Source organism: Electrophorus electricus, chromosome 11 (genome assembly GCF_041902795.1).
Source record: "Electrophorus electricus isolate QZ-2024a chromosome 11, ASM4190279v1, whole genome shotgun sequence".
NCBI classification, from domain to species: domain Eukaryota; kingdom Metazoa; phylum Chordata; class Actinopteri; order Gymnotiformes; family Gymnotidae; genus Electrophorus; species Electrophorus electricus.
This window is the reverse complement of record NC_137507.1, coordinates 11,647,971-11,675,251: the sequence shown is the minus strand read 5'-3', so window position 1 is coordinate 11,675,251 and position 27,281 is coordinate 11,647,971. Positions and strand designations below refer to the sequence as shown.

General features: G+C 42.2%; 1 protein-coding gene across 1 annotated transcript; it reads left to right on the top strand.

Annotated features, from left to right (window-relative positions):
- Positions 1–22,210: 22,210 nt before the first annotated feature.
- On the top strand, positions 22,211–27,281 carry LOC118241713 (antigen WC1.1). Its single transcript, XM_081723153.1, has 6 exons — positions 22,211–22,311; positions 22,629–22,940; positions 25,688–25,987; positions 26,104–26,412; positions 26,751–27,045; positions 27,221–27,281. The coding sequence occupies exons 1-6, from the start codon at positions 22,233–22,235 to the stop codon at positions 27,279–27,281; spliced, it is 1,356 nt and encodes a 451-aa protein (XP_081579279.1). The 5' UTR covers positions 22,211–22,232.

Below are 27,281 nucleotides of genomic sequence, written 5' to 3'. Positions count from 1 at the left end.
TGCCAAAAGCTGTCAACTGTGGGATCTGCTTTGCTTCAGTTGACCTACATAATGAACAGTGAACGTTTTCTGGCGTGGGACTCAAATTATTACATTTATGAAAAGTAGCTTGCAATATATACTTTTCTGTGAGGTTCACACATCACATGAACTGTAAAATCAGCTCGTGCTCCTAATATGTGCATGATTAATTAGAAAGTAAATAAGAAAGTAATAAGAAAGTAAAATATGGTTAGATATCAATTATATTCTAAGAAAAAAAATGGCTAGCTAGCTACGTAGCTATAAACTACAAGCACTAGAAACATAAATGCAGCAGCTGAATTGAACTCAGGGTGTGCAGGAAGGCATGCCCTATGTTGTGGCATATTTTCAAGATTCTAAAGGTTCTGAGGTTATAAAAATTAAGGTTTATTATTGATTTTACATATTGATATTTATTTTGACCACATACAGGTGCATTTGTTAGCTGGGCAATGAAGCATATCTAGCTACATAGCCAGCCAGTCTGACTAATTGGTCACCTAATTGCAATGTAAATAGAATGAAAAGTAAAATGTCTAGTAAGTGACCTTTGGCAAGAGCTTGGAATATTCCCAGAAACTGTACTAATCACAAAACGATTACCAAATCCAGTGTGATGCTTGTGTGTTATGTCATATACACAATGTTTAGCCGATATGAAAAACCTTATGTAGCTTAAACATAACACATGAAGTAAGTAGGACAAAGACCCAGAGCAAAGAAAAAGCTGTTTGTAAGAATTTCTGCATGCTGAATCCAAATATGTTTTTAGAATTTCTCTATTAACCTTTTGTTGTTGTTTATGTTATTGTTGTTGTTCTCATTCCATTATATTTGCATCTACATGTATGGCATTTAGCAGAAATCTACCAAAGTGCTTTTAGTTGTCTAGTTAACTGTACCAAGAAAAGTGCAGGCAAACTATTACTGGAGAAATGTTCAAGATTGTACATATTAAATTTAAGTGTAATAACAGCCTTATTTATTAATAAGTAATATATACTTCATGTAATTCACTTAAAAACCTTGAAACCTTGAAAGAAACATCTTTAAAAGTGATTTGAATTCAGTATAAAAATTATGAGGGCCTCATATTTTATTTTGAGGGACACAGAAGTAAAATTGTTGCCTTGTGTTAGTAAATGATTTCCAGTGAAGAAACTCACAACTTGAGTAGTCTTTTCAACATATACTTTATTACTTTCACTAAAGTAATAATTTAAATGAGTACTTTTATTTCTACTTGAGCAATTTTTATTTTAAAGTAACAGTACTTTTACTTGAGTAGAGTTTTTGGTTACTTCACGCACCTCTGTTGGTGTGTAGTGGGTAGAACAGTGATCTACTGCAGAAATTCATAAGAAGAAAAATTATAAGGTCAACATTAAATTGATGTGAAATTACAGTTGCATGCACTAATGAGAAAAAATGCAGAAGAGCTATCAGGCTATCAGTGTAAATTTTATGAGTCGGTAACTAACTGAGGGAGCCATACTGAACAGAGTCAGAGAGAGAGAGAGAGAGAGAGAGAGAGAGAGAGAGAGAGAGAGAGTGAGAGTGAGAGAAAGTGAGTGTTTGTATGTGTGGTGTGTTGGGGTGCATACAGTACAGCTGAGAACCAAGAACATGATAAACAAGGCAATGCATATTATCTCCCTAAGAGAGACACTGTGGCAATGGAAGAAAAAACAAATTAAATGCTTTTATCTTTAGTAAACAAAGTTTTTTTGTTTGTTTTTTTATCATTTTTATTTATGCTTATCTGTCATATCCCTGCATATCTGTAAAAAGAGCATATATATAATACATCCAAAACAAAAATTCCCCCAAACAATTGAACCACAGCTCCACAGTATTTCTTAATGAAAAAGTATTGTATCGGTATAAATACACCTACAGTAGACTCTCACAAAGCCCTGTGAGCAATTTCAACCACTGCGGACAATGAGACTGCAATAATCATGCTATGGTAGTGAGTGCTGTGCTGCCATGAGCTTATAAGGTAACAGCAGTGATGGTCGAGTTTATACACCTTGGTTGTATGATGGGCCACTAAGAAACTACTACAACTGAAATATTACATAAAGGTACAACAGCATGGATTCAGTAATACACTGGAGGAGCGTGAGGCTCAAACTAAAATATAACTCCGCAGGGATTCTCCCTTGGTGATGGACACCGCGTCGGCGGATTCCGAGAGCGAAGGTCCTCCCGTGCCCAAAGTACCACCCAAGGCTCCGCCCAGGAGGCGCCGCTCCAAAACAAGTAGGCTGCCCAGTGGGGCTTGCAGGGAGGCATCAGCATCCGATGAGGACACTCCTGCCGCGAAGGCTCGCAGCCCCAGAGCTCAAACACCTACACCTAAGCTTCGTAAAGCCAAGAAAGCAGCCTCACCAGTGCCTGCACCCGACAAATCAGCTGGTGCGTCTCCGTATACGCATGTGCCAAAGCCGGAGCCACCGCCACCACACAAGCTGGCGAAGGAGGATCAGTTGCTTTGCCCCCCTTTGTGTCTGTACCTGTGCCCATCAGTACGTCCCTGTGTCTGTTGTTGTCCTGGTCCCTGTCTTCCTCCCCTCTGTCTTGCTCGCGCTGGCACGTGTCGGGTCTCTTGGTCCCCTCGTCTCGCCATTTGGCATTGGTTTCGGGGCTGTAGTCTGATAGGCTGGCGCGCCGGGATTCGCGCAGTTGGGTGGGGGCTCTGTCACGGTATGGCCCCTCCTCCCAAACATCTCCCTGTGTCTGTGTGAGTGTGTTCGTTCATCCGTATGGCCACGCACTCCTTGTTTCACATCTGCTCCTCGTTGTGTATCGTTAGTGTGCATGTATATAAGTGTGGTGTTTAAGTGTGAATGTTGTTGATGTTTGAACCCTGTTAGCCTGCGAGTCAAATAGTCGTTATTGTGTGTGTTAATAAACGTGTTCTGTGTTCCACAGCTCGTACCTGCATCCTGCTGTGCCTCCTCAGCGTAACATAAACATAAAAGAAAAGACAGAATAAACAGCTGTCTGCAGGCAAACAGCTATTTCTAATTCCTGAGCAGTTAATGTGGTCTTCTATATTTTTTCTCAATGTTTCTCTCTCCCTCTCTCTCTTTATGGTGGGCAGTCAGTGTGAGGCTGGTGGATGGTAGTAGTCACTGTGCTGGGAGAGTGGAGGTTCTTCATAGAGGACAGTGGGGAACAGTGTGCGATGATGACTGGGATATGAGAGATGCTGCAGTGGTGTGTAGAGAGCTGGGCTGTGGGGAGGCTGTAGATGTACTGGGTAATAGTCACTTTGGACCAGGATCAGGACCAATCTGGCTGAATCAAAGGGTCTGTGGAGGTGATAAAATGCGGAGACTGTGTGATGGATGTAATCAAAATAAAGATGATGGAATGATCTGCTCAGATAAAATGTGTTAATTCTCATTCTCAAATTTAATGAGTCTTTGTCAATTGTACACTTTAATTTTTTTTTGTTTAATTACAACATATTTCACATTATATACTTCATGAAGTCTGTTTGTTATTTATATATGTATTTAAAAGGCTTACAGGGACACAGACCATTGAAGTAGCTGTTCATTTACAGGAAGGCCCTATTAAGACAAAAGTATGATTAGTTAAAATTAAAGTGTGATAGAGGCAGGGAGTGAGTGAGACGCGAGTGTGGTTGAGCATTGTATTTATTCTCCATAACGATAAAGACAAACCAAAAGGCACAACATTAAGCCGGGTAAACAATGCAGCAAATTCAAGTAACCAAGTACAATGGCAGTAAGGCTCATAGTATGGTGATGGTAGAGAGCAGGCTAGTCATGAATTGACGTCTTTAAGATGCTGTTAGAGATCAATGCACAGTACTGGAGGAGAGTACCTGGGGTTTATATAGAGAAAGAATAAATAAGACACAGGTGCTCATAGTTACTTGATCAGGTGATTGGGAGTGGGGCAAGCGCAGTGTGTATGTGTGTGTGTGTGTGTGTGTGTGTGTGTGTGTGTTTCATTGGGCATGCCACTCCTGCTGTGTTCCCTGCGCATCATGACAAAGCCAAAACATGCAATTAAAAAGAACATAAGAGATAAAACAGATATCATTACTATAGTAAATAGTACAAAACAAATCAGTATTAAGTATTAAGCGATTTTTTGCCAGTAATATATTGTAACTATGAGTTACTAAGATAAGCATTGTTTATATATCTGTAATCAGTTCTTTGTTGTTTTACAGGCCACACTGCAGCAAGACTGGTGAACGACTCGGACTCCTGTCCTGGTCGAGTGGAGCTGCAGTACCTCAGTGAATGGGGCTCAGTTTGTGGTGCTAGCTGGGATATGAGAGCTGCCAGTGTCCACCGTGGACAGCTGAAGTGTGGGGGTGCTGTGGCTGTGTTGGGGGTGGACTGGTTTGGGGAGGGGAGTGGCAACATTTGAGCTGATGTGTTTGATTGTCATAGGAACGAGACACACCTGTCAGAATGTCCCATCTCATCATGGAGTTGAGCAGCATGCTCTCATAAACAGGATGCTGGAGTCATCTGCAGCGGTGAGCATTTTTACACCACAATACTTAAAAATACATTTTATGGGAAAATGCCTCCTCTGTTATTCTGTAAAAGTAAACATTAAATTATATCTACTGCATTCTCTGAAAATATATACGCATAGCTATATACCCATATTTTTATGCATCTTTCTGTTTCAGTTTCCTCTCAGGCCTTTCATGAGAGGCCGAGTGCAGTTGTCTGGAGGGAGTGAGTGTGAGGGGCAGGTAGAGGTTTACTTTAGCTCGGGCTGGAGGAGAGTTCTTCTGGACTCCTGGAGTGTATCTGAAGCCTCTGTGGTGTGCAGACAGCTGGGCTGTGGCTCTGTGCTGAACTTCTCCAGCTCCTTTCCATCCAATCCTGAACAACACAGCCACGTGTGTGACGGGTTTCAATTGTTCTGGGAGTGAAGCTCATCTGGAGCAAACCTCCTCAACCTCTCCTGCAGCTCCAGGGAACAGCTGTCAATCACCTGCTCTGGTATGTGTTGCATTTAAAATTCTTAAATAATCTCCTCTAAAATTTGCATTTATTGTGTGATGATTTATGAACCTGTGTGCTGTACAGTGTGCTTTGGTTTGGTTTGTCTCGTTGGATTATCATCTGGTTGGTTAAGGTAGGCTCTGAGTTCACTTACTTTTGTCTTAGATTCTGTGAAATTCAAGGCTTGTTGTCTAAACCTAGTTGTTAGTTGCCTGGTAGCGGTAATTATTCAATACAGGTGTAGTTTCGCCCTGACCTTAAGTGTGAATTGAGGGGCGGGCTCAGCATTTATTGAACTGAGTTAAATTAGGACGACTCAACATCTGGAGAAGGTTTGGTGGTGTTCTCAATCAGTTCATCTACATCTCACCTACAGGACTTCACAAACTGGGCTAAGTATCTTCTCATATTATCTCAATCCTTTATCTCATACATCCACAAATCAAGCATCTGAAATGTGCTTCACAATTCCTGTCCACATATCCCACAGATCTCCTCGACACAATCATAGATGTCGTAATCTCAGCAACCTCACTGACTCACACCATGCTTCACACCATCACATATCATGGTGGCAGGAGGGCTCTGGAACTGCCAATCTGCTGTCCAGAAGGCTGACTTCATCTCAGCATTAGCATCCCTCCACTTACTAGACTTCCTGGCTCTGACAGAAACATGGATCACCCCTGAGAACTCTGGCTGCCCTGTCCTCTGCCTTCTCATTTACGCATTCTCCGAGGCGTCTTGGCAGGGGTGGTGGCACAGGTTTACTAATGTCTCGAGAGTGGTGTTTCGCTCCACATTGCTTCTCTACACTTTCCATCTCCTCTTTTGAATTTCATGCCATTATAGTGTCTTTCCCCACCAAACTTCTTATCATTGCCATCTACCACCCTCCAGGTTCCCTTGATCACTTCATTGATGAGCTCGACATCCTTCTGAGTCATTTCCCCATTGAAGGACATCCACTCATTCTCCTTGGTGACTTCAACCTTCCATCAGACAAGCTGCGTTGCTCCTGCATCCTGCCGCTGTTGATAGCATTTGACCTCACCCTCAACCACTCTCCTCTGACTCACAAAGCAGGCAATGTTCTGGACCTGATCTTCACCCGTACCACCACAACATCGGACATCGCAGTCACCCCCCTCGACCTCTCGGACCATCACTTTCTATCCTTCTCTCTCTCCCTTCTTTCTCTTTCCATCCAGTCCTCTCCAACATATTCCTCCTCCCTCCATCGCAATCTGCACTCCATAACTCCCTCTTCCCTTACTTCTACTATTTTGTCCACCCTTCCTCACACTGACTCTCTATCTTCTCTCTCTTTGGATACAGTTACAAATACTTTCATTTCTACACTATCCTCATCAATGTATCTTCTGTGCCGTCTCGCCTCTAGACCTCCTAAGTCCTCCCCACCTGCCCCCTGTCTAACAGAAACACTTCACTGCCACAGGAGAGAACTAAGGACTGCAGAGAGGCAGTGGAGGAAATCTCGTGGAGATTCAGACCTCAGCTCATACAAGTCTCTCCTTTCTCACTGGAAGTAACCTCTGCAAAGTCATCCTACTACAGAGAGAAATTTGAATCATCATCATCTGATCCATGCAAGCTCTTCACTCTTTTTTCTTCTATCCTAAATCCTCCCCTCCCCCTCCTTCCTCATCTCTTACTCCGGAGGATTTTATTACCTTCTTTGAGGAGAAGGTTGCAGCAATCTGCCAGTCCTTTTCCTCTGTTCCCACTCCTCCAACCAATGTGCATTCCCCAACATCCAACTCTCTGACTTCTTTTTGTCCTCTCTCCACAGATGAAATTCTTCAACTCCTGACTTCCAGCAATCCGACTACGTGTCCACTGGATCCAATTCCTTCTGCTCTGTTCCAGACAATCGCAAGAGATCTGCTTCCTTTCATCCCTGTCATCATCAACAACTCCTTATCTTCTGGATATGTGCTTACTGCATTCAAAACTGCCAGGGTGGTACCAATCCTCAAGAAGGCCACACTTGACAGGTCCAATGTTACCAACTACAGACTGGTATCACTTCTCTCTTTGCTCTCAAAAGCTCTTGAACAAGCAATTTATAATAAATTGTCTTTTTCTCACCCAGAACCAGCTGCATGATCCCAATCAGTCTGGTTACAAACCAGCAAATTCTACAGAAACAGCCCTCATAGCAGTGACTGAGAAACTTCATGCCACTAAAGCTGCCAGTCAGTCATCTATTTTGATTCTTCTAGACCTTTCAGCAGCCTTTGACACAGTGAACCACAACATTCTTCTCTCTGTTCTTTCCAGGCTTGGTGTGACTGGCTCTGCTTGGAGATGGTTTCAGTCCTATCTGGAGGGATGGTCTTATCAGGTGACATGGAGAGGATCCACATCCAAACCGTGTATACTCTCCACTGGTGTTCCACAAGGCACAGTATTGGGCCCCCTTCTCTTCTTTGTATACTCGTTCTCTTGGTGATGTAATATCTTTTCATGGTTTCTCCTATCACTGCTATGCCGATGACACTCAATTATTTCTTTATTTTCTACCCTCTGACACGCAGGTCTCCAGACGTATCTTGGCATGCTTGACTGACATTGCATCATGGATGACAGCCCACCACTTGAAGCTCAACCCCAGTAAATCCAAGCTTCTGTTCATCCCAGATAATCCAAACCCTTACCATGACCTCACAGTTTCCTTTGAGAACTCCCTGGTATCACCATCTGAAGCTGTCCATAGCCTGGGCATAACTTTGGACAACCAGTTGTCGTTCTCAACTCATGTTTCTAATCTAATCCGGTCTTGCAGATTCCTCCTTTGTAACATACAAAGGATTCAACCCTTTCTTTCGCAGGAAGCTACCTAGGTGCTTGTGCAGTCTCTTGTGATCTCAAAGCTAGACTACTGCAACTCGCTACTTGCTGGTCTTCCTCTAAGAACCATCAAACCTCTACAACTTGTCCAGAATGCAGCAGCACGACTGGTCTTCAATCTTTCAAAGTTCACACGTTACTCCACTGCTGCGCTCCCTTCATTGGCTCCCTGTAGCTGCATGCATCAAATTTAAAACCTTGATGCTTGCCTACAAAGCCAAAAATGGACCAGCCCCTTCATACATGAGGTCAGTGGTCAAAGCCCCATCCGTACTTCGAACCTCATGAATGGCTCGGCTTGAAATACCTTGCTTTGGTTCTCATGGACGACATCTGTCCTGGCTCCAAGATGGTGGAATGAACTCTCACTTGCTGTCCAGACAGTGGAGTCCCTTGCAGTCTTCAAACGCAGACTGAAGACCCACCTATTTGCAGAATATTTAAAGGACAACTGACACTGCACCCTTATTGACTGACTAATTTAGTACTTATTGTAGGTCACTGTTTATGTTTTTTAACAAACTCTAGCAATTATTATTTATAGCATTTATCATTGTAGACCTTATGTATTTTGCACTTCTAGGTATCAGCATTAATTCCTGTATTCTACAGTATTCTAGTTCATTGGTATGTTTAATTTTAACCTACTGTACTGTACTTGGATATATTCTATGAGTAAATGACAAAGCATTTTTGTAAGTCGCTCTGGATAAGAGCGTCTGCTAAATGCTGTAACTTTTTTAAAAAGACAATTTTATCTATAACTTTGTGATGGGTAGCCACCATTCAGTTTTCAGATCCCATTTATTGCCAAATAACCAGTCAGCATTTTGAATCCATATATCAGACCTGTATAATCATGGAACAAATTAGATCATTGTATCATAGGCAAATGAGACCTCAGAGACTCGAGACTCATGTTTTTAGGCTAACAACCATGCAGTCTTACATCATGGGCAACTACCACTTCTAGGTGATCTAGATGATCTCCCTTTTACTCAATCCAGGAGATGCCATTTTCTTATTATTAATTCAGGGGCACCATGTCCTCCAGCTGAAATAACAGCTTTGGAAATGTCTACATACATAACTCTACAGTCCATCCATGTGTTTAATAATACCTTTTATTTTATTCAAATCTAATTAGAGGGAATCTGATTTTAAAAATGCATATTGAGTTATTTGTAATGAATAAAACATTGACACACTGTATGGATGTCATTGTTGAGGTCAATGAATGAGATCAGTGAAAAGGTAAGTAATGCACAGTACAGCTATACTGTAAACAGTTACATTTAAAGCATATGTATGTCCATGTAAAAGTGTTTTGTTGCTGTTGCTATTTGTTTGAGGGTTCTTTTTCTTTTCAGTCTAAGACAAATGGTGGGCAGACGGCGGTAGGACTAAGTAGAGTGATATTAATTAAGGGCAAATCCATAATTGTTGTAGTTACATAGAATGAGGGCAAAAAGCCAGCAGCATCAGATACCGAAACAAAAGCAGAGTACATAACAAACAGAAGAAGCAAAACACAAAAGCTAAACACAGAAAACTAAACAGGCTGACAGAATGAAGCATAGTACAGATATAGTACAGCTAACAGTGAAACAGGCAAACAAGGCAGTAAAAACACAGAAGCAAAGATACTTGCGACATTGAATAATGAGGAACATAAACTAGAAAACACATGGTTTAAATACGTAGAAGAGGATCCAGTTGCAGAGGATTTATTTTAACAACTAAACTAATACGTGCAGTAAGACAGGTAAGCGTGGTCGGGTCGGTCCGGGGTCAAAGCACGGGGTAGCGTACAGGAGGTGTTTGAGGCCCAGGCAAGAGTCAATAACCGGGAAAAGCACACAGGTTCAGGAAACCCTTGGTACACCACATAGTTAAGCAATACTTCGCGATTAGTATACGGGGAGGAGAAGCTTATAACGGGGCTGGTAATGAGGGGAATAGGAATCAGGTGTGTGCTAGAATTCCAGTGAGTCAGATCGGGGGTGTGTGCAAGAGGGTGTGGCTGTGCGGGGCTGAGGGTAGTTCCTGTGGTTCGTATCAAAAACAGAAAACTTAACAGGCTGACAGAATGAAGCATAGTACAGCTAACAGTGAAACAGACCAACAAGGCAGTAAGAACACAGAAGCAAAAACACTTGCAATGATGAACACAAACTAGAAAACAGGGTTTAAATACATGAAGGGATTACAAGACAACATGGAAAACCTGCAGATAAACAAAAAGGGAAACAAGGAAAGGAAACCAAAAACAAACAAAGACCATGACGTGAACATCACCATGGGAACTATGGTAATATTTCTTAGCTAGTTTAGAGCTTTCCCTGCAATATTAGATCAATTTTCAATCAGGATACAATTTCTTAAATTAGACTTTATTATGATTCATTTGAAATATAAAATTGAGCATTCTAATGCTAATTCTAATTATTGTGCATTAAGAATTATACACATAATTTATATGATAAAGATGAGATTAAATAACTTTGAATCTTGGCAGTAGGCTACATCCCAGTTTATCCGAATGTGATGTAATCAAAAGTCGCGGAACTGTCCATGGTTCTGAACTTCTGCCCTTCTGTGATAATTGCAAATTGTAAAGTGTAAACTGTATAAAAGTGAAAGGTGTCAGCACCTTTACCTTCATTGCAAATTGTGCTAAGCATAATTGATGTGAACTACCAAAACACAACACATATACACAGTGTGTCTATGAACAAATGCAGTCAAATATTCCTAAGAAGATAAGCACGTAGAAGAACTACACAGTGACACTGACCTAATACTCTAATGATTGCCAGAGGTGGGGTGATCACTGTCCATGGAGCTGAACTGGCAGTAACATTGCTTTTGGAGTATGTGCATGCTCAGTGCGAACTTTTGGACTTCAACTTGCTCTGCACATCACAGTCAACACAAGTCCTGTTTATAATCAACACTTGAAAATAAAACCATAACATTCATGATTCTCCCAATGATAGACTGAATAATCTGAGTTTATATTCGTCATTTGGTAATTAGGAAACAAAGTCGAATCCATTCTTGACAAGACCCTCTTGCTAGCAGAGCCTGTATTAAGCTATAGCGAGTGAATGAAGGGACAATAAGATAAATGGGTAATTGACTGTACTGCTGATGGGGTACTTAGATAAGATGAATAGCCAGTGCAGAGTTGAACAGTACTTGATTGCTAACAGAGAGCAAGTTATTTTGTACATTTCTTAGTTATGCTTATCATGTATGAGTGCGTCACACAGTATATTAATAATAACCTTTATTTATAATGAACTTTTACAAACAAGCTAAAACATAAAGTAATATTAAAAATAAAATACATAGAAAATAAAGTGAAGTCAATTGATCTTAAGGATCTGTTATTGGCAGGTGATGCTGGTCTAGTGAAAATCCTTGTCCTCCTAAATCTTGCTGCGGCAGTTGATACAGTCTGTCATAACATTTTATTGCATAGGCTAGAGACCTGGACTGGTGTCATTGACACAGCAATTGCTTGGTTTAGGCCTTATCTCACTGAAAGGCAACAATTTATCACTCTTGGCAGCATCAGATCAGATACTTCTGCTCTCACTCATGGTGTCCCCAGGGTTCAGTTCTTGACGCCCTTCTTTTCATAATCGACTTGCTTCCACGTGGTGCTATTAAGGTTCACTGTTATGCTGATGATGCTCAAGTTTACATCTGCACCAAGCCCTCTGATACACTGCCCCCTGACTCACTGATCAGTTGCCTGGTTGACATTAAAAACTGGATGGCTAGGAACTTCTTCAAACTTAATAGTACTAAATCTCAAGCCACTCTAATAGCGTCTACCTTCCACACTGAGGAAATGTCAACCCAACCTATCTAACCCAGGTTTTATGACGTTTTCTGTGACTCAGATTCACTACCTCGGTGTTATCATGGACTCTACAATCTCTTGAGGCCAACATTAATAACATCATTATAATTGCCTTTTTTCATCTTAAAAATATTGCCAGACTACATCCCTTATTCCCTGATTCTGTGTGTAAAACTCTAATTCATTATTTTTATTACATCCAGACTGGATTACTGCAACTTAGTTCTGGTTGGGCTCCCTGTTAGTCTTTTCAAGAAGCTCCAATATGTGTAGAATTCAGCAGTAAAAATTCTCATGTGCACTAGATGATGGAAACACATAACCCCCAAGTTAAAAAACCTACACTGACTCCTGGTCCATTATCGCATACAGCAACAGCTGATGCTCATATGCTCTCTGTTACTCCTGCCAAATTATGCTCTAATGGTGAAAGAGCATTTAGCGTTGCATGCCCAAAGATATGGAACCCCAACGCCATCACTATCCACCTTCACAAAGCTTTTAAAAACTTTTCTCTTTTCAATTGCTTTTCCTAATTTGTACATCTTATTTTCTTATTGCCTCACTGCTTTATTTTATCATAGTTATGTTTTGTATTGCCAATCTCTTACTGTAACTTTTCCCATGTTTTAATTTGTAATTGTATTTTTTTATTTCCCCACTGTATTATCATTTTATTATTCTTGTTTCACCCTGATATTCTCAGTTAGCTCTAAATAGATATGTCTAAACAGACTAGTCTTGACCCCTAAAGGTGCCTTGATTGTCAAATAGCCCTCAAGTCACTAGACAGCAAATTCCACAACTGTATTAATAGGTGGTCAATTTTTGTACCATGTATCAGTAATGACTGTTTAATATGTTTTTTTCAGAAGTGCATGCAACTGCTGAAATATTATGCATTTATGTAAGATATCAAAAGAAGTTTTATTCTGCAGCATGGACAGTTCTGAGACTTTGGATAACCTCACTTTTAGTAAAAATTAGAATTCCTGTTCTGAATGGTGTTAGGGATTTAAAAAATTTTTTGGAGGTTGTTTTTTTTTGTGTGTCTGTGAAAGAACATGCTGCATTTTGTTGGTGTTTCGGGGGCTTCATAATGATTATGTTAGGTACAATTGGCAATTTCAAGTAAAAAAAAATAGTAAGTTTAATTTATACAGTGATTTTCACAGACTCAAGGTCGCTTTACAATACCAAAGATGGAGAGAATAAAAAGACATTGACACAATCGTCAAATTAACAAATACGAAGAGGAAGAGATATTATACCTCTTGTCTCAACTTCTCTCATGTTTTAAGCTGTGAGCTGAAAGAGGAAAGTAAGGAGCAGAGATGGAGAGATTGAGGTAAAGTGTTCCATATTTGAAAAAGGCGTGAACCAGGGTCTCAGCATCTTGTTTGGAGAGCATGGGCCTAAGCCTAGTGAGGTGAAAAATGGCATTTCATTTTAAACATTTACATAGGCCTATTCATTTATTGCTGAAATGATGATACTATTTGGCATTCGGCATTTGGAATTTGGAAACATCACCTTGGACAATTTGTGATGTAGCCCAATATTAGACATGAGAGGTATTGAGACATGTATGTATATAAGATGCTGACAATCAAAACTTTCAGTAACACTTTACTGAAGGGTAAAGTTTAGATGGCCACATGACACCTATATAAAACCTTCACCTGTCTAGAGACCCCTCCCCCTCCGTCTAGAACTGGACAGATATTTGAAGATGACTCGTTTGGTGCATTGTCTCACATTCTGTGACTGTCTTCTTTCTGATTAGCATTTAGAGACCTCACGCTGTAGTTGTCATTAATTTGCTCTATAAGAGAAGCTCTTCTGCATGTGTTTGAATAGAAGCACCTGTGTCATGCTCCCAGACTGATTACCGGTGTCTTTTTGTCTTGGTTGTTTGTCTATTTTACGTAGCCCGGTTCCGTGTATTCCCCGCTTATACCAGTTTTATACCTCATCATTGTTCTCTGTTAGTCTTTCCTTAGTGTTTATATCCTTTGTTGCCTAGTTCTCGGCCTCACCCCATTAGCCTGTTCTTCCTTCTAATCTGTATTGTTAAGTCTGTTTCTGTTATTAAACATTTATTCTATCCAATCTGTCTAGCTCATTATGGCTTCCCTAGTTAGTAATATCGCCACTTTTCAAGTATGTTCGCTCTCCACCTCCCCCACGTAACAACCTGCTTTAAACATCTGCTTATCTGCAGTGGCTTTTCTCTTCACACTGCTAAATAAAAGCTTAGCAATGAGAGAAATTCAATGGACATTTATACTGTGGGATTTTTATTAATTGTTCCTACATGCTTCCCTTTTCTTTATGTATCCTATTTTATCATTGGGTAATACAAGCAGAGGATTTGGCTTCTTAGTTTACCAGTCCTGATACTTTAAGGGATTTTCAGAAGAAAAGGCTCAGATTATTGGAACTTGTTTTACACATTGTAGATGGAGAACATGACAGCCTGATAAATCAGTCTGAAGGTTTTTTGTTTGTGTGTTAGACCTCTCCCACACTGGGAAAGAGTATTCTGGAGACACCAGAGGTCAAAATAATTCACACACTCCTCAGGGAGAATCTTGCAAACATTGTCATTTTAACTCCTATCACACCTTCTGTAGAGGGGCATCAGGCAGGCAGGGGAGACCTCCTGTAGACAGGGTGTGATCTGTCATGAGGAAGTAGTAGTCCAGTTCCTTCTTATGAGAGGAAAGAGATGGTGAGCAAATGACGGTGAGCCTTGTCCCTCTCCATTGGGGCTTTCAAATCCACTTGCACAGGCAAATCTGCTCTCTCCCCACCCTGATGTCTCAGCCCATTGGCTGATCCAATCTGTCTGCAAACCAATGAGCAGCATGCTGTTTGTATTGGCTTGCCTCAATAAGTTTCTGGCATGTCAGCTCACAGCCAGGTATCAAATGACCTGGCAGTGAGTTGACATCTTTTTTTAGGGTCAGTTAATCTGTGACATGCACTTTGCATGAAGCAGAGGCAGGGCACAGATGCCAGTCATACTGATTTATTCAATGAATGAAAGGTAAACATACAGGAAAATAAGGCATAGAACAGAGTCCAGTGGTTGTGGGCCAATCTTCTGTGGCCAGTCACCTCCAGAGCTGTTTTGGCCCTTCGGTGGCCCTTCCGGGGGCACCCCATCTCATCCGCGCCGTTCCTGGACCCATGGTTCACCCAGAATCTTCCCAAATTCCTCTCCCAGGTGACCTCTGTGCCCTCTCTGGCAAGGAGGTGGGACTATGGTGATAGAGGGTCGGACGTTGTTTCGCATGTCAAGCAGCTATGTGCAGTTGAGCATGCATGTCAAGTAGCTGTTTCAAGCTGTTAGACTTTTTTTTATCTGTGTATCTGTCCGTGTAATTATATTCATTTTTAATCATGATTAAGATTGCATGCAAAAATTCAACAGACATTCAACTGTCATTTTTATTGTCTTGTTTTTCTGCATTTAAAATATATACCATTATAAATATTGTTAAACATGGATGTTCATTTAAGAATAGAATAATTCAATTGTCAACATCAAGCTAATTTAACCTAATCATTTATTCTCTGAGTTGAGAGGATATTACATTTCTGAAGTGTTTGAATAGTACTTGTTTATTGTTCATCAAATAAATATCAATCAAAATAACACGTGCATCTTTTGTAAGAATGTGTCTAATTACCAACAAGTCACAAACACATTCATTCACTTCATTAAAGAACAAAGCAGTTTACATCAGTGCCCATTCAGAATAAACTGCTGCCCATTCAGATTGTGAATTACAAAGCAGAATAAATCAGTGGGCAGTGGTAGTTCAGTTAAGGTACTGTGACTTATAATTGGCCGTTTACTGGTTCAAGGCTCTTAACCCTCAATTGCTCATGTTGTATTCAGTCATAATTGTAAATTGCTTTGGACAAAAGTGTCAGGTAAATGTAAATCGGTGCTCAATCAATTTGTGACGTATTAAAGAGTGCTCATTTATTTTTGAAAGGACCTGTCCATCAGCAGTGGTGGCCTCAGCCTCTGCCTTTTTCTTCCACTGCCACGCTGTAGTCTTTGGCACTTAGGGCCCAGCGGGCATGGGAGTGGCAGTGGTGGCAGTGGTGGTCGCCTTCCAGACCGAAGCATGTCAGGGTCTCACCGGGAAGAAGAGGAGGCTGGCCTCGGACACGCTGAGAAGCCTGCCCAGACGCATTCTGCTGGATGTTAAAGTCAAAAGCAGGGTGCCCGTCAGTCAGATGCTCCAGGAGCTCACTCAACGCAGGAGGGAGGGGTTCCGGGGCCACTACTGGAGTGCTGGACTGGCCAACGCTCAGGCACAGAACATTCTGTTCCTGCTTTTTCTTCCTGGTGTTGTACCTGTAACAAAAAATGCAGCACAGCCTGTTAGTACTCAGCCTGTATAATCCACAGTGTCAATAAGATCGATCTAAGACCCGATAAATTCACCACTGGGTCAGTGTCCGCTGATTTAGCTAAAAAAGTTGAATATGGGTCCAGGCCATGATGACACCGTAGTCCCTCATGACGGCAGCCCTGACACCAGTGATGGTCTGACCAGCCGGGTGGAGCCAACAAAGCCCCAGGCATACGGCCTCGACAAGGCGGCTGATGCTGGGAAACTAGGAAGGCCCACTGCCTTGTCCAGGGAAGCAGCTGTGAAGATACAAAAGGAGAGACAAACAGACAGACAGAATCAGTCAGTCACACAGCTACTAGTCAAATTTAAGGAAATTTATTAGATTATTGAGAGTGTGCTTACTGCTTCAGACTCTCTGTTCCAGCTACAACAGAGGTCTTAGAGTGGCTGCTTTTTAAACCATTCCTTGACAAGTCGGTAGGCAACACTGCCCTTGTCACTCTCTGGTTTTTCCCAGAGTGCGACGATGCTGTCTACCCTCTGCTGTGTCACAAAGGCCTGGTGACGCAGGTCCACCAGACTGTTGGCCAGGTTTACTACGTGATGGTAACCTATAACACCACCTGGTCCCAGGCTCTTCTGAAAATAAAAGAAAGAAAAATACACTTTTTGACTGAAGCACACAAACATTTACCGCTCTCATATATAGTTGAACAACATTTATTTTGGATTGGTTAGGACTTGTGTTGTACTGTACATGTAAACACAAAGTGAATAGAAAAAGCTACAATGTACTTACATCCTCCTCATCCCCAGACAAAGCCTGAGTCTGGGTAGAAACCGGGCCATCGGGGACAGTCTCCTAGGTCGGCCCGGACGCGGAGGACTTCGTTTCGGTACGACTGGGTCCGCGACGAGGCAGCCAGAGAACGAGGTCCCACTGCTGCGCGATGGAGAGGCAGCAGTGATTTGAGACTCATTGAACCCCACATCCACATCCTCGAATCCCTCGTCCTTCAGCGAGGGATTCTGGAAGGTCCTCATCGCTAAGCCCATCCGGAGCATCTGTATCCCTGCCGACATCCTAATGCAGCACTACACTGGTCTGAGAGTACAGGTACTCCACCCTGATGAGTTCACCTATACAAGTGTGTTGAATACATTCCAGAGGGGAAAAAAGGACTGTGTGTGCGTGTATGTGAATATGAGAGAGAGAGAGAGAGAGAGAGAGATTGAGAGGATATTACATGTATATTCTCCAGGCCTAGTGTAGTCCATCTGGAGCCTAAGGAGTTGCTTGCTCAGCTGGTTGGTATAGTGCTGCAGCTGGCTGCTGTAGCAGACCTGAGTAGGATCACTTCCCTCCACTGCTGCTGCTATGCGGTCCTCATTCCACCTCACCAACCGATCAAGCAGGTATGACTGAAAGTGCAGGGCACTTGCACTTGTACCTGCAGCAGTCGAGGAAAGGAGGCTTTTAGTAAACAGTGCTGACATGCGTACAGAGAGCGAGAGTGAGAGAGAGGGACTTACCAGGTATGAATGGGTTCAGGTGCAGGTGGAACGACTCCAAGGAAGTGGAACCGCATGCACAGCGATACACGGGCAAGACGAGCCCTCCCCTGGTCACCTGCCCCACCCTCCTGTACAGCTGTACACCAGGAGGATCCTGAATGCAGTGGAGGTGGTGCCTCTGGGTCTGCCAGATGTCCACCATCTTCTTGTGGTCCAGAAGCCTGATGCCCATGGTGTCCGTTGCATCCATATAGTCTTCCATCAGCTCCTGGATGAGCAGCTCAGTCTCCTGGGCCCCGTGTTTGCGGCGGAGACGACAGTGCCAAGCCAGCTCCTTGACGGTGGGTCTGCTGCAAAACCCAGCATCAGTCAGGTGGCCTCTGGACTGCGGGGGCCTCCCCGCGCTCCAACTGCTTGGCCTCCTGTAGATGGGCCACATCCTCCACGTCCCACTTGAAAACGCAGAAGGAGAGGCGGCAGTACAGCTGGTGACTGTCTGTGGTGACACCTGCCACAAACCGTCGCATGAAGTGCCACATGTTCAGCCTGACTACCAGCTGGTCCCACTCGTGGAACATGGCAGCTGCCTTGCCCTTGCCCACGCTGAAACAGCAGTCACAGTCCATGTAGAGGAGCTGAGGAGGGGCCTCTCTGGCTTGCTGGTTCCACTCCATCAGCTTGACACACATGGGCAGCAGGCCCTCACCCTCTGCCACCATGAGCACGCTGATGAGGACCTGCTCAAACTCATTCCCGACGTTTTTAGCCCATGCCGCCGTGCTGGCAGCAACACCAGCAAGTTTCTTGGTCACCTGAAGAGACAAACGGCACACAACACATCACACATGTGACAATCAAGCATATTGTAGAGGTTACTGTACGCGTGCGTGCGTGTTGCACCCTAGCTTACCTTATTTGTGGAGTCCATATTCAAAATGGCTCCGTAGATGGAGGTGACCCTGGCCTTCGACTGCTCAAGCTGTGACAGCACATCTTGCACATATACTGTCAGCAGCCATTTTGGAGTGGGCACTGGCACCATCGGAGGCAGCTGGTGGGTGATGGTGTTGGGGTCGGTGCCCAGGGACAGAAACTTCTTGAGCATGGAGAGGTACTCAGAGGACTTGGCCAGCCACTGCTGTCTGTGCCTGATGCACAGATGCCTGTGCAGCGAGGTTACACTGTTCCCCAGAGTGCGACCCCGCATCAGGCAAATGACCCCCTTGTCGCAGTACAGCCTAAAGAATGGCAACACAAAATCACACAGAGGAACCAACAGGTCACACATTAATCCTTCACAAAATCTCTCTCTCTCTCTCACACACACACACACACACACACACGTATGTCAGGACCGTTGGGAACTTCTCTCAATAGACAGGGTTCAGCTGATCCAAAATGTCCTGCGACCAGCCCGCCACCTTCTTCTTGCAGCGGCGGCACTACATGTTCACAGTGGCCATGAAGTACCAGCCGCTGAAGTCCAAGACCCTCCGGACAGTCTTGTACAGCCCACAGGCCATCATCTTATGGCCCAGCTGACGGCACTCAGGCTGTAAGAACAGCAACTCGAATGCCCACATGCGGTACGGCATCCACAGGAACAGTCTGCTGTGAAAGAAGGCGTTGGGCGAAGATGGAGGTTGCGCATAAACCAGCCAGGGTCCAGGAGGTGACCACCACAGACACAGATTCTTGGTCAGCGCTGGCCTCCCAGACTGCTTTCTGGTGAAGAGTACCCAGCTGACCCAATGATGCTGCTCTCTGGGCAGCATCTGCTTCTAGTCCTTGGGCAGAAGCACCATAAACGAACAAACAGATGCATCGTATATATGTGCTTGGCATTTTCCTCAACCTACCACAAAAGCACAAGAGGCGGGGTGGTGCTGCTCACCTCAGCAGTGGGCACTGGCTGCGTTCGCGAAGTCTGCTTTTCCGGTTCAGCCGTCTGCAGGGAGCGCTGGGGTGGTGCAGGGACTTCCGGAGCAGAGGACGAGGGAGCTGGACCAACACACATTAATGAGCTTAGAAAAGGGCAAAAGAAAAGGGCACTTGACATCACGGGTGCACATCAGCCTGCAGGGACGACTGACACAGCCAAGAAGCTAAAAGTATCTAATGCTACTGAAGAGTGAGCTCAACTGAGCTCCCAATCCACCACTCAACAACGACAGAAGCTTCAAGCAAATCTATGTCATTATGTGCAGCTATGTTAATGAAACAAGCAGATGACACACTTTACATTTACCTGCCACTTTTATCCAAAGCAAATTACAATTACGACTGAGTACAACTGAAGGTTAAGTGTCATGCAGAGGGGGCTAACAGTGGCAGTAGTGGGGCTTGAATCAGCAACTTTCCAATTACAAGTACAAATACCTTAACCACTGAGCTACCAGTGCCCTGTTTTAGCCAGCAAACACGAAAAGCACCACAGAATGAATTAATGACCACGCAGGTCATTCTACCACTATCTCACATCACCTGCCTGACCGCTTCCTTCCCATTATAGACCCTTCCCATTATAGCTGCATTACAATGTATCAGAAGAAAACACGTTACAGTCAGGACAAACAACATGACAGACCTTCAATTTTATACTTGTGTAGTTCACTCAATCCATTCAGCAGCACAGCTAACCTTCAGCGTCCAGTACACAGCCAGCAGCTTGGCGTAGGAAGGCTCCTGTGCGCGCCTGGCTGTGGAACTCCGATGGCTGAAGACACCTGCGTACAGACACAAGAAGCAACTTCAGACACCAGAAAGGGGTCACATTCAAATGCACTCAATGAATCGGTTGTCCGCACACGCACGCACGCACCTCTAAGATGGGGCGCTAGTGCCGGAGCAGGTAGAGATGGGGTTGCAGAGTTCGTCTGCAGATGGCTGCTCTCCTTTGCGTCTCTGCACTGGATGTATTTTTGCAGTGCCTCCATCTTGCTCCCAGGCATCAATTTCTGCCGTCAGATCCACTGGATGTAACTGGATTAACAAAACGCCACGTGTAACTGCAAAACCTTCCAGGTTCCAATGCTGCTCTGTTTGTCATGTGGGAATTCAACACCTATCTCCTCTTCTAACTGTCCTTACCCTCATGCAGGTCCTTGTACGAGACGCTCTGGTGTTCCCCGAAGCCAACAAGTTGCTGATCCTTCCGCCCAGGAGAGGAGGACCCATCCTTGGTTGATGGGCTGCCAACACCATGACGGCGTATCCCACGTGGTGGGTCAGCAACCATTTAAATGTTTCACCCTGGTACTGGACCGTGCTCTCGCTCAGCACCAGCCGGGTGTTCCCGGGATCGCCCACACTCTCCACCACGCCATCCTTGGCCTCCTCCGTCATCCTCTCGGCGCTCCAAGCCCAAGAAGGGGCCGACCGACGCTCGTAGGCGTTGGACAGCTCCACGGTCTCGGGCGAAGGCTGGAGGGTGAGCTCACTGGCGGTCTCTCGCCTGAATGCGGGCTTGTAATCCATTCTGTCCAAAATGAAACAAGAGAGGAAAAGACACAAGCGTCGTGCGCACGCACGCACGTCTGCGGAGACAAAAGACGACGCGCACACGTACAACTTTGACAGGCTACTTACTTGAATCACTAGTGAATACCCAAACTGTAGAAAGAAGAACACACACAACAGTGTCACATATAGAATATCACCAAAACGGTTCCAAGGAAAGCAGTACACCGCTGCGCGTCTGCAATACATGCAATACATAGAATACAGCAATATAGTCAATCTCGAGTTGTAAAGCACCACTCCTGACGCGCATGCAAGCTACCTGGGTAAGTTTAATCAGTTATTTAGCCAGATATCATCTAGCCAGATAGTCAGACACCCTGTATTTCGCACATAAACGACCTAAACGAGCGAGCTAGTTCGTCGGTCGGTTCTGGCTGCTAATTTCGCGCGTTCAATTTCACTTTTACAGTACATTCTTGACATACGTAGGCGTAGAGAATAAAAGCCATGTAAAGAACACGAGAACGTGATTCAGCCATGTAAAGAACCTGATTCAGGTTTGTTTTTTTTTTTTAAGATATGTTTTAACTCATTTCTACGCATGTGTAGAGGAGTCGTGTAGAGGAGTCGCGTTCGGTTATTTATCAGTGCTTAGATCAGCTCTGTGCAGGTGGCATTAAAGCTGTATCTACACTGAGTGCTTCCTCTCTCTGAAATCAGTCTCCTGCATGCTGGTGACTTTCTCACCACACTCTCCTCAGTCAGACGCCTCTAAAGACGGGAGGTGGAGTTCTGTTCATCAGCGCTGACGTTCTTTTGATATATATGGAGAAATAAAAAAAATACCTTTTTGATTTGTCACTGAAGATGTTTGATGATTATACTTCTCTGTCTAATAAGGTAATAGTAAGTGTGATTGGTGGCTGTTAGAAACTTTCTCTCTCTCTCTCTCTCTCTCTCTCTCTCTCTCTCTCTCTCTCTCTCTCTCTCTCTCTCTTTGTCTAGGGGGCTAGTTTCTTCAGTCTCTCTGAGGTAGTGGAGTTAAAGATTGTCTTGCCTGCTGAGTTTATTGCCTGCTGAGTTTAACAAAGAATGTGTGCAGGGCAGAGGGAGATGGACAGCTATCGGACTTTAATTCTTCTGATGTCCACAGTCACACTCACTACTGCGGGTAAGTCCTCATGTCAAAAACACATTTGAGCAGATAGTCATATTATTATTATTATTATTATTATTATTATTATTATTATTATTATTATTATTAATGTGTTTGCTTGTATCTTAACACTATTGTAAGTTAGTTATTCCTTGACATTTTTACATCTGTAGCTAAACATAAAAGAAGGGACAGAATAGACAGGCAGGCATACATAGCCATACATAACTCATGTGCAGTTAATATGATCTTTGTATCTCTCTTTTCCTCTATCTCTGTCTCTCTGTCTCTCTCTTTCTATCTCCATCTGGTATCTTCTATTTGGTATGCAGACAGTGTGAGACTGGTGGATGGTGGTAGTCACTGTGCTGGGAGAGTGGAGATTTTTTATAGACAACAGTGGGGAACAGTGTGTGATGCTCACTGGGATATGAAATTTGCTGTAGTAGTGTGTAGAGAGCTGGGCTGTGGGGTGGCTGTAGATGTACTGGGTAATGCTCACTTTGGACCAGGATCAGGACCAATCTGGAAGAATCAAAGGATATGTACTGGATCGGAGCCTACATGGGAAACATGTGGAATGCGTAAAATTTTGAGACAACTTGAATGTAATCATGATAGAGATGCTGGAATGATCTGCTCAGGTAAACTGTGCTAATTCTCATTCTCAAATGTAATTATTTTTTTCAGTGGTCCACTGTAAAACTTTGTTTACTTGTAACATACATTTCACATTTTAAACATTACACTTCCTAAAATCTTTTCGACAACTATCTTATTTATTTATTTATTTATTTATTAAAAAACAAATGCTAAAAGATGAAAAGTCCTTAGAAAAAACAATATTAGATGAAATGGAGATACAAAATTACTGAGACAAATGGAGTCATAATTTGTTTGAGAATTATATTAGAGCAGGGAAATATCTAATCTTGTCTTGTGTTAATCTCTTTCAAGGTTTACTATTATCTGATAGTGAACAATATCATTCAATTAAATACACAAGAATGTATCATACAACATTATATTTATATAATATGTATATTGGGTTATTGCTATAGTATTCTTTTTTGGTCACACGAGGGAACAACATAACTATTAAAAGACTATGTTGATGTTATAATATTTGCAATTTGATATATTTGTCCATTTCTGTAGTATGTGTATAATACACTATACAGTAATTATGCTAGGTTAGAGTATATACATTTAGAGTCTATTTAAAAAAACACAAAGGTGTATAATTAATAATATAAAGTAGTTTATTATATGTGCAAAGTACATAACAGTCCACAATTTGGAATGACTTGAAGATTCGATATAACTGGTAAAGGGGTTTGTTCCATATGTAGTGTTGTAGTATATGAAACCATAAATGAATTGTCTTGGTCTTAGGGTAGGAGGACTCAAATTTGTAAGCTTCACATTTTCACTCGACCATCAGCAAATATGACCATAGCAAGTAAATGATGTCTGTCACTGTCACTGTGGTATAGTATTTTGAAAGATGTAGCATTTTTACAGACATTAGCTTCCAAATTGACAGTTTTAACAGACTAAGACAATCTGCCTTCTCAAAGTATAACAGGCGGTTTCATTTCATGTAACTTAAGTGATAGTGTTCGCATTTGCTTGCTGGTTCATGGTTATGTGTCCTCAACAAACATAGATGGCAGCTTTGTAAAATTATTATTATTATTATTATTATTATTATTATTATTATTAGTCGTAGTAGTAGTAGTAGTAGTAGTAGTAGTAGTAGTAGTAGTAGTGGTGGTGTTGGTGGTGTTGGTAGTAGTAAGATAAGCTGCATAATTTTATTATGTATTTTATATATTTGTTGGGTTTATGTATTATCATTATTATTATATCTATGATGATATTGCTCAATCTTCCACTTTATCAAGACAAGTGGAATTTTATGTAACAGAAGGCATGTAATTGATCCTTTCCATAACAGCTTGTTTTTTTTCTGGGTTTTTTTTTTTTGTTATGTTCATTCATTCATATTACTCCTGTTTTCGTTTTATTAATACAGATGAGTATATGAACCTCTTTGGTTTAAACTAAGCTGACCTAAATTGAGTAGACTTTAGGTTCTGACTTCTGAATAACTTTTCTAAAAGTACAGTACATACAGAAATGTCTTAATTGTATCATTTGCCTCCATAAGTTTCAATACAGTTGGACTAAAAATATAATATTTGACTATCTTTGACTATTTATATATTATTTAATGTCAACACGTAACATACAATATATAATATATACAAATTTGATATTTAGTATATTTGAAGTATAACTAATGTAAATGGAACTACTTTTTAAAACTTTTTATTTTTATATTATGCAAAAATATCAAACTGGATTTGTATGCCGTGGCGATTCTAGCGTCTATTGGGGTCCTAGGCAAAAATTCATAGAGGCCCCACCAAGCAGTGTTCATCGCCATTATCTTATAAATAATCTAACACCAACAAGAAATTGGAAAATGTTAACTTTTTATTTCAAAAGTTAACAGTACTATTATTTTCAGAATCTAAATATAAATAACATTTTAATGAAAAGATATAATACTGTAGCTACTAGCGTCTACGTTCTGACAGCCTGACAGGCTAGCTACACTACTGAGTCAACTGCCTGTATACTGACTCTGACTCATGTCATGGAAAACTGAGCTGGACACACTAGGATGCTTTGCAAGCTAGGTTAACTAATATTAAATGTCAAGGTAAACAAATGAAATAATGTCATTCTAGTGGATGTTATTCAAGTGTGTCTCCCCCTCATTTAAGGCTAGACTTGCAGGAATTAGTTATTAATCATTATATTTAATTGGTATTATCTGCTCCACTCACTAGTAATGTTTTTTTCTCCTCATCCTCTTTTTTTCTTCTTTCTTTTTTCACTGCCAGAAGGATAACTCCTCTTCATTTTTGTTGACTGACTTTTGTTGGTGACAACTTCTTGTCATTATTAAACAAATCTTGAACAATACTTGCAACAGGAGGGAGTGGAGTCAGACAGGGCCCGCTTAGAGAACTGAGGTCACAAACTGTCATTGCAAACTTTGCACATTGCCATTGACGTAGTATAAAGTTTGTAAGTTTACAGCATTTAATGATTTTGCTACAATTTCTCAGCTGTTTTAAGCTGTTACAATATTATGAGAGCAATATTATGAGAGCAAAGAAGCACCGAAAGATAAAAAGCTTATTTTTTGTTTTTCTTTTTGTGACCATTTAGTTTTGTCAATAAACGCACAAATTCACTTTGCAACCTGTTGCAATATTACAAATCACAAATGCACGGTTTTGTGTAATCTGTTTTAGCATTTCTTAGTCATTACATTAAGTTACATTTGTCTCTATTCCTTGTACTAATATTTTAGGAGTGAGGCTGGTCGATGGTCCTCGCTGCTCTGGGAGGGTAGAGGTGCTTCATGGGAAGACCTGGACCACAGTGTGTGATGCTGACTTTGACCAGCAGGATGCAGAGGTTGTGTGTAGAGACCTGGGCTGTGGGCCTCCTGAGGAGGTGCTGGGAGCAGCTGCTTTTGGCAGAGGGGAGGGCCAGGTGTGGACAGAAGAGCTTCAGTGCAGAGGCAATGAATCTGATATTTACTCTTGTCCGACATCTTCATACAAACACAGTTGCTCTCATGACAACGATGTGGGTCTGTTGTGTGCTGGTAAGAAATACATTTATTTTACGTAATGACATATTTCCACATCTCTATTTGCTTATGTCAAACACTTTCACATTTAGAATAGATTGTCTTCACTCTATTCATTCTGTCTCCCACAGACAATGTGAGACTGGTGGATGGTAGTAGTCACTGTTCTGGGAGAGTAGAGGTTCTTCATAGAGGACAGTGGGGAACAGTGTGCGATGATGACTGGGATATGAGAGATGCTGCAGTGGTGTGTAGAGAGCTGGGTTGTGGGGAGGCTGTAGATGTACTGGGTAATTCTCACTTTGGACCAGGATCAGGACCAATCTGGATGGATGATATAGACTGTAGTGGATCAGAGTCTACACTGAAGAACTGTAGATCCGCAGGTTGGGGTAAACATAACTGTAATCAAACTAAAAATGCTGGCGTTATCTGCTCAGGTAAACTACAATACATCTGCATATGATATCTGTACTGATTGTAATTCACAACCTAATATAGTATTAGTTACTATGGCTCTACTTTCAAATGTCTTTGGCAAATTTGGGTGTTTTTATAGGTATTACATTTCTTAAACTTTTCTGACTATTTGTGTTTGTCATGTCTTGTATGTTGGCAGTATTTTGTACATAAAGGTTTTTACTGATATTTTATGACATTAAAGAAAACCATATGAGCCATGCATTAATTAGAGCATTACCTTAATATTAAGCTATTTAAGCATCTTGGTCATCACAATAAGTTACATGTGTCTCTATTCCCCATACTAATATTTTAGGAGTGAGGCTGGTTGGTGCTCCTCGCTGCACTGGGAGAGTGGAGGTGCTTCATAGGAAGACCTGGGCCACTGTGTGTCATTCTGACTTTGACCAGAAGGATGCAGAGGTTGTGTGTAGAGAGCTGGGCTGTGGGCCTCCTATGGAGGTGCTGGGAACAGCTTCTTTTGGCAGAGGGGAGGGCCAGGTGTGGTCAGAGGAGCTTCAGTGTACAGGCAACGAATCTCAGTTTCACCTCTGTCCTTCATCATCTACACTTAAACACAACAGCTTTCATGAGCATGGCGTGGCACTAGTGTGTGGGGGTAAGATTTGGGGTAATTCATATGTAAACATGTATTTCTCAAACTGTAATTATAAGTTATGTAAGATTTTAACATTTTTTTATATCGCTTGCACAACTGTCTCTTTTTCTGATTTGTTTCCATACCTCTCTGCCTCTTTCTTTCTTCCTAATTTTCATTTTGCACAGACAGTGTAAGGCTGATGGACGGTGGTGGTCGCTGTTCTGGGACAGTGGAGGTTCTTCATAG

Excerpts from the sequence above, each read along its gene's own strand:
- LOC118241713 (XM_081723153.1), top strand. The coding sequence starts at position 22,233 with ATGTGTGCAGGGCAGAGGGAGATGGACAGCTATCGGACTTTAATTCTT. Across the intron at positions 22,941-25,687 it reads TGCTGGAATGATCTGCTCAG|GAGTGAGGCTGGTCGATGGT; the intron begins GTAAACTGTGCT and ends CTAATATTTTAG. Across the intron at positions 27,046-27,220 it reads GAGCATGGCGTGGCACTAGT|ACAGTGTAAGGCTGATGGAC; the intron begins GTGTGGGGGTAA and ends CATTTTGCACAG.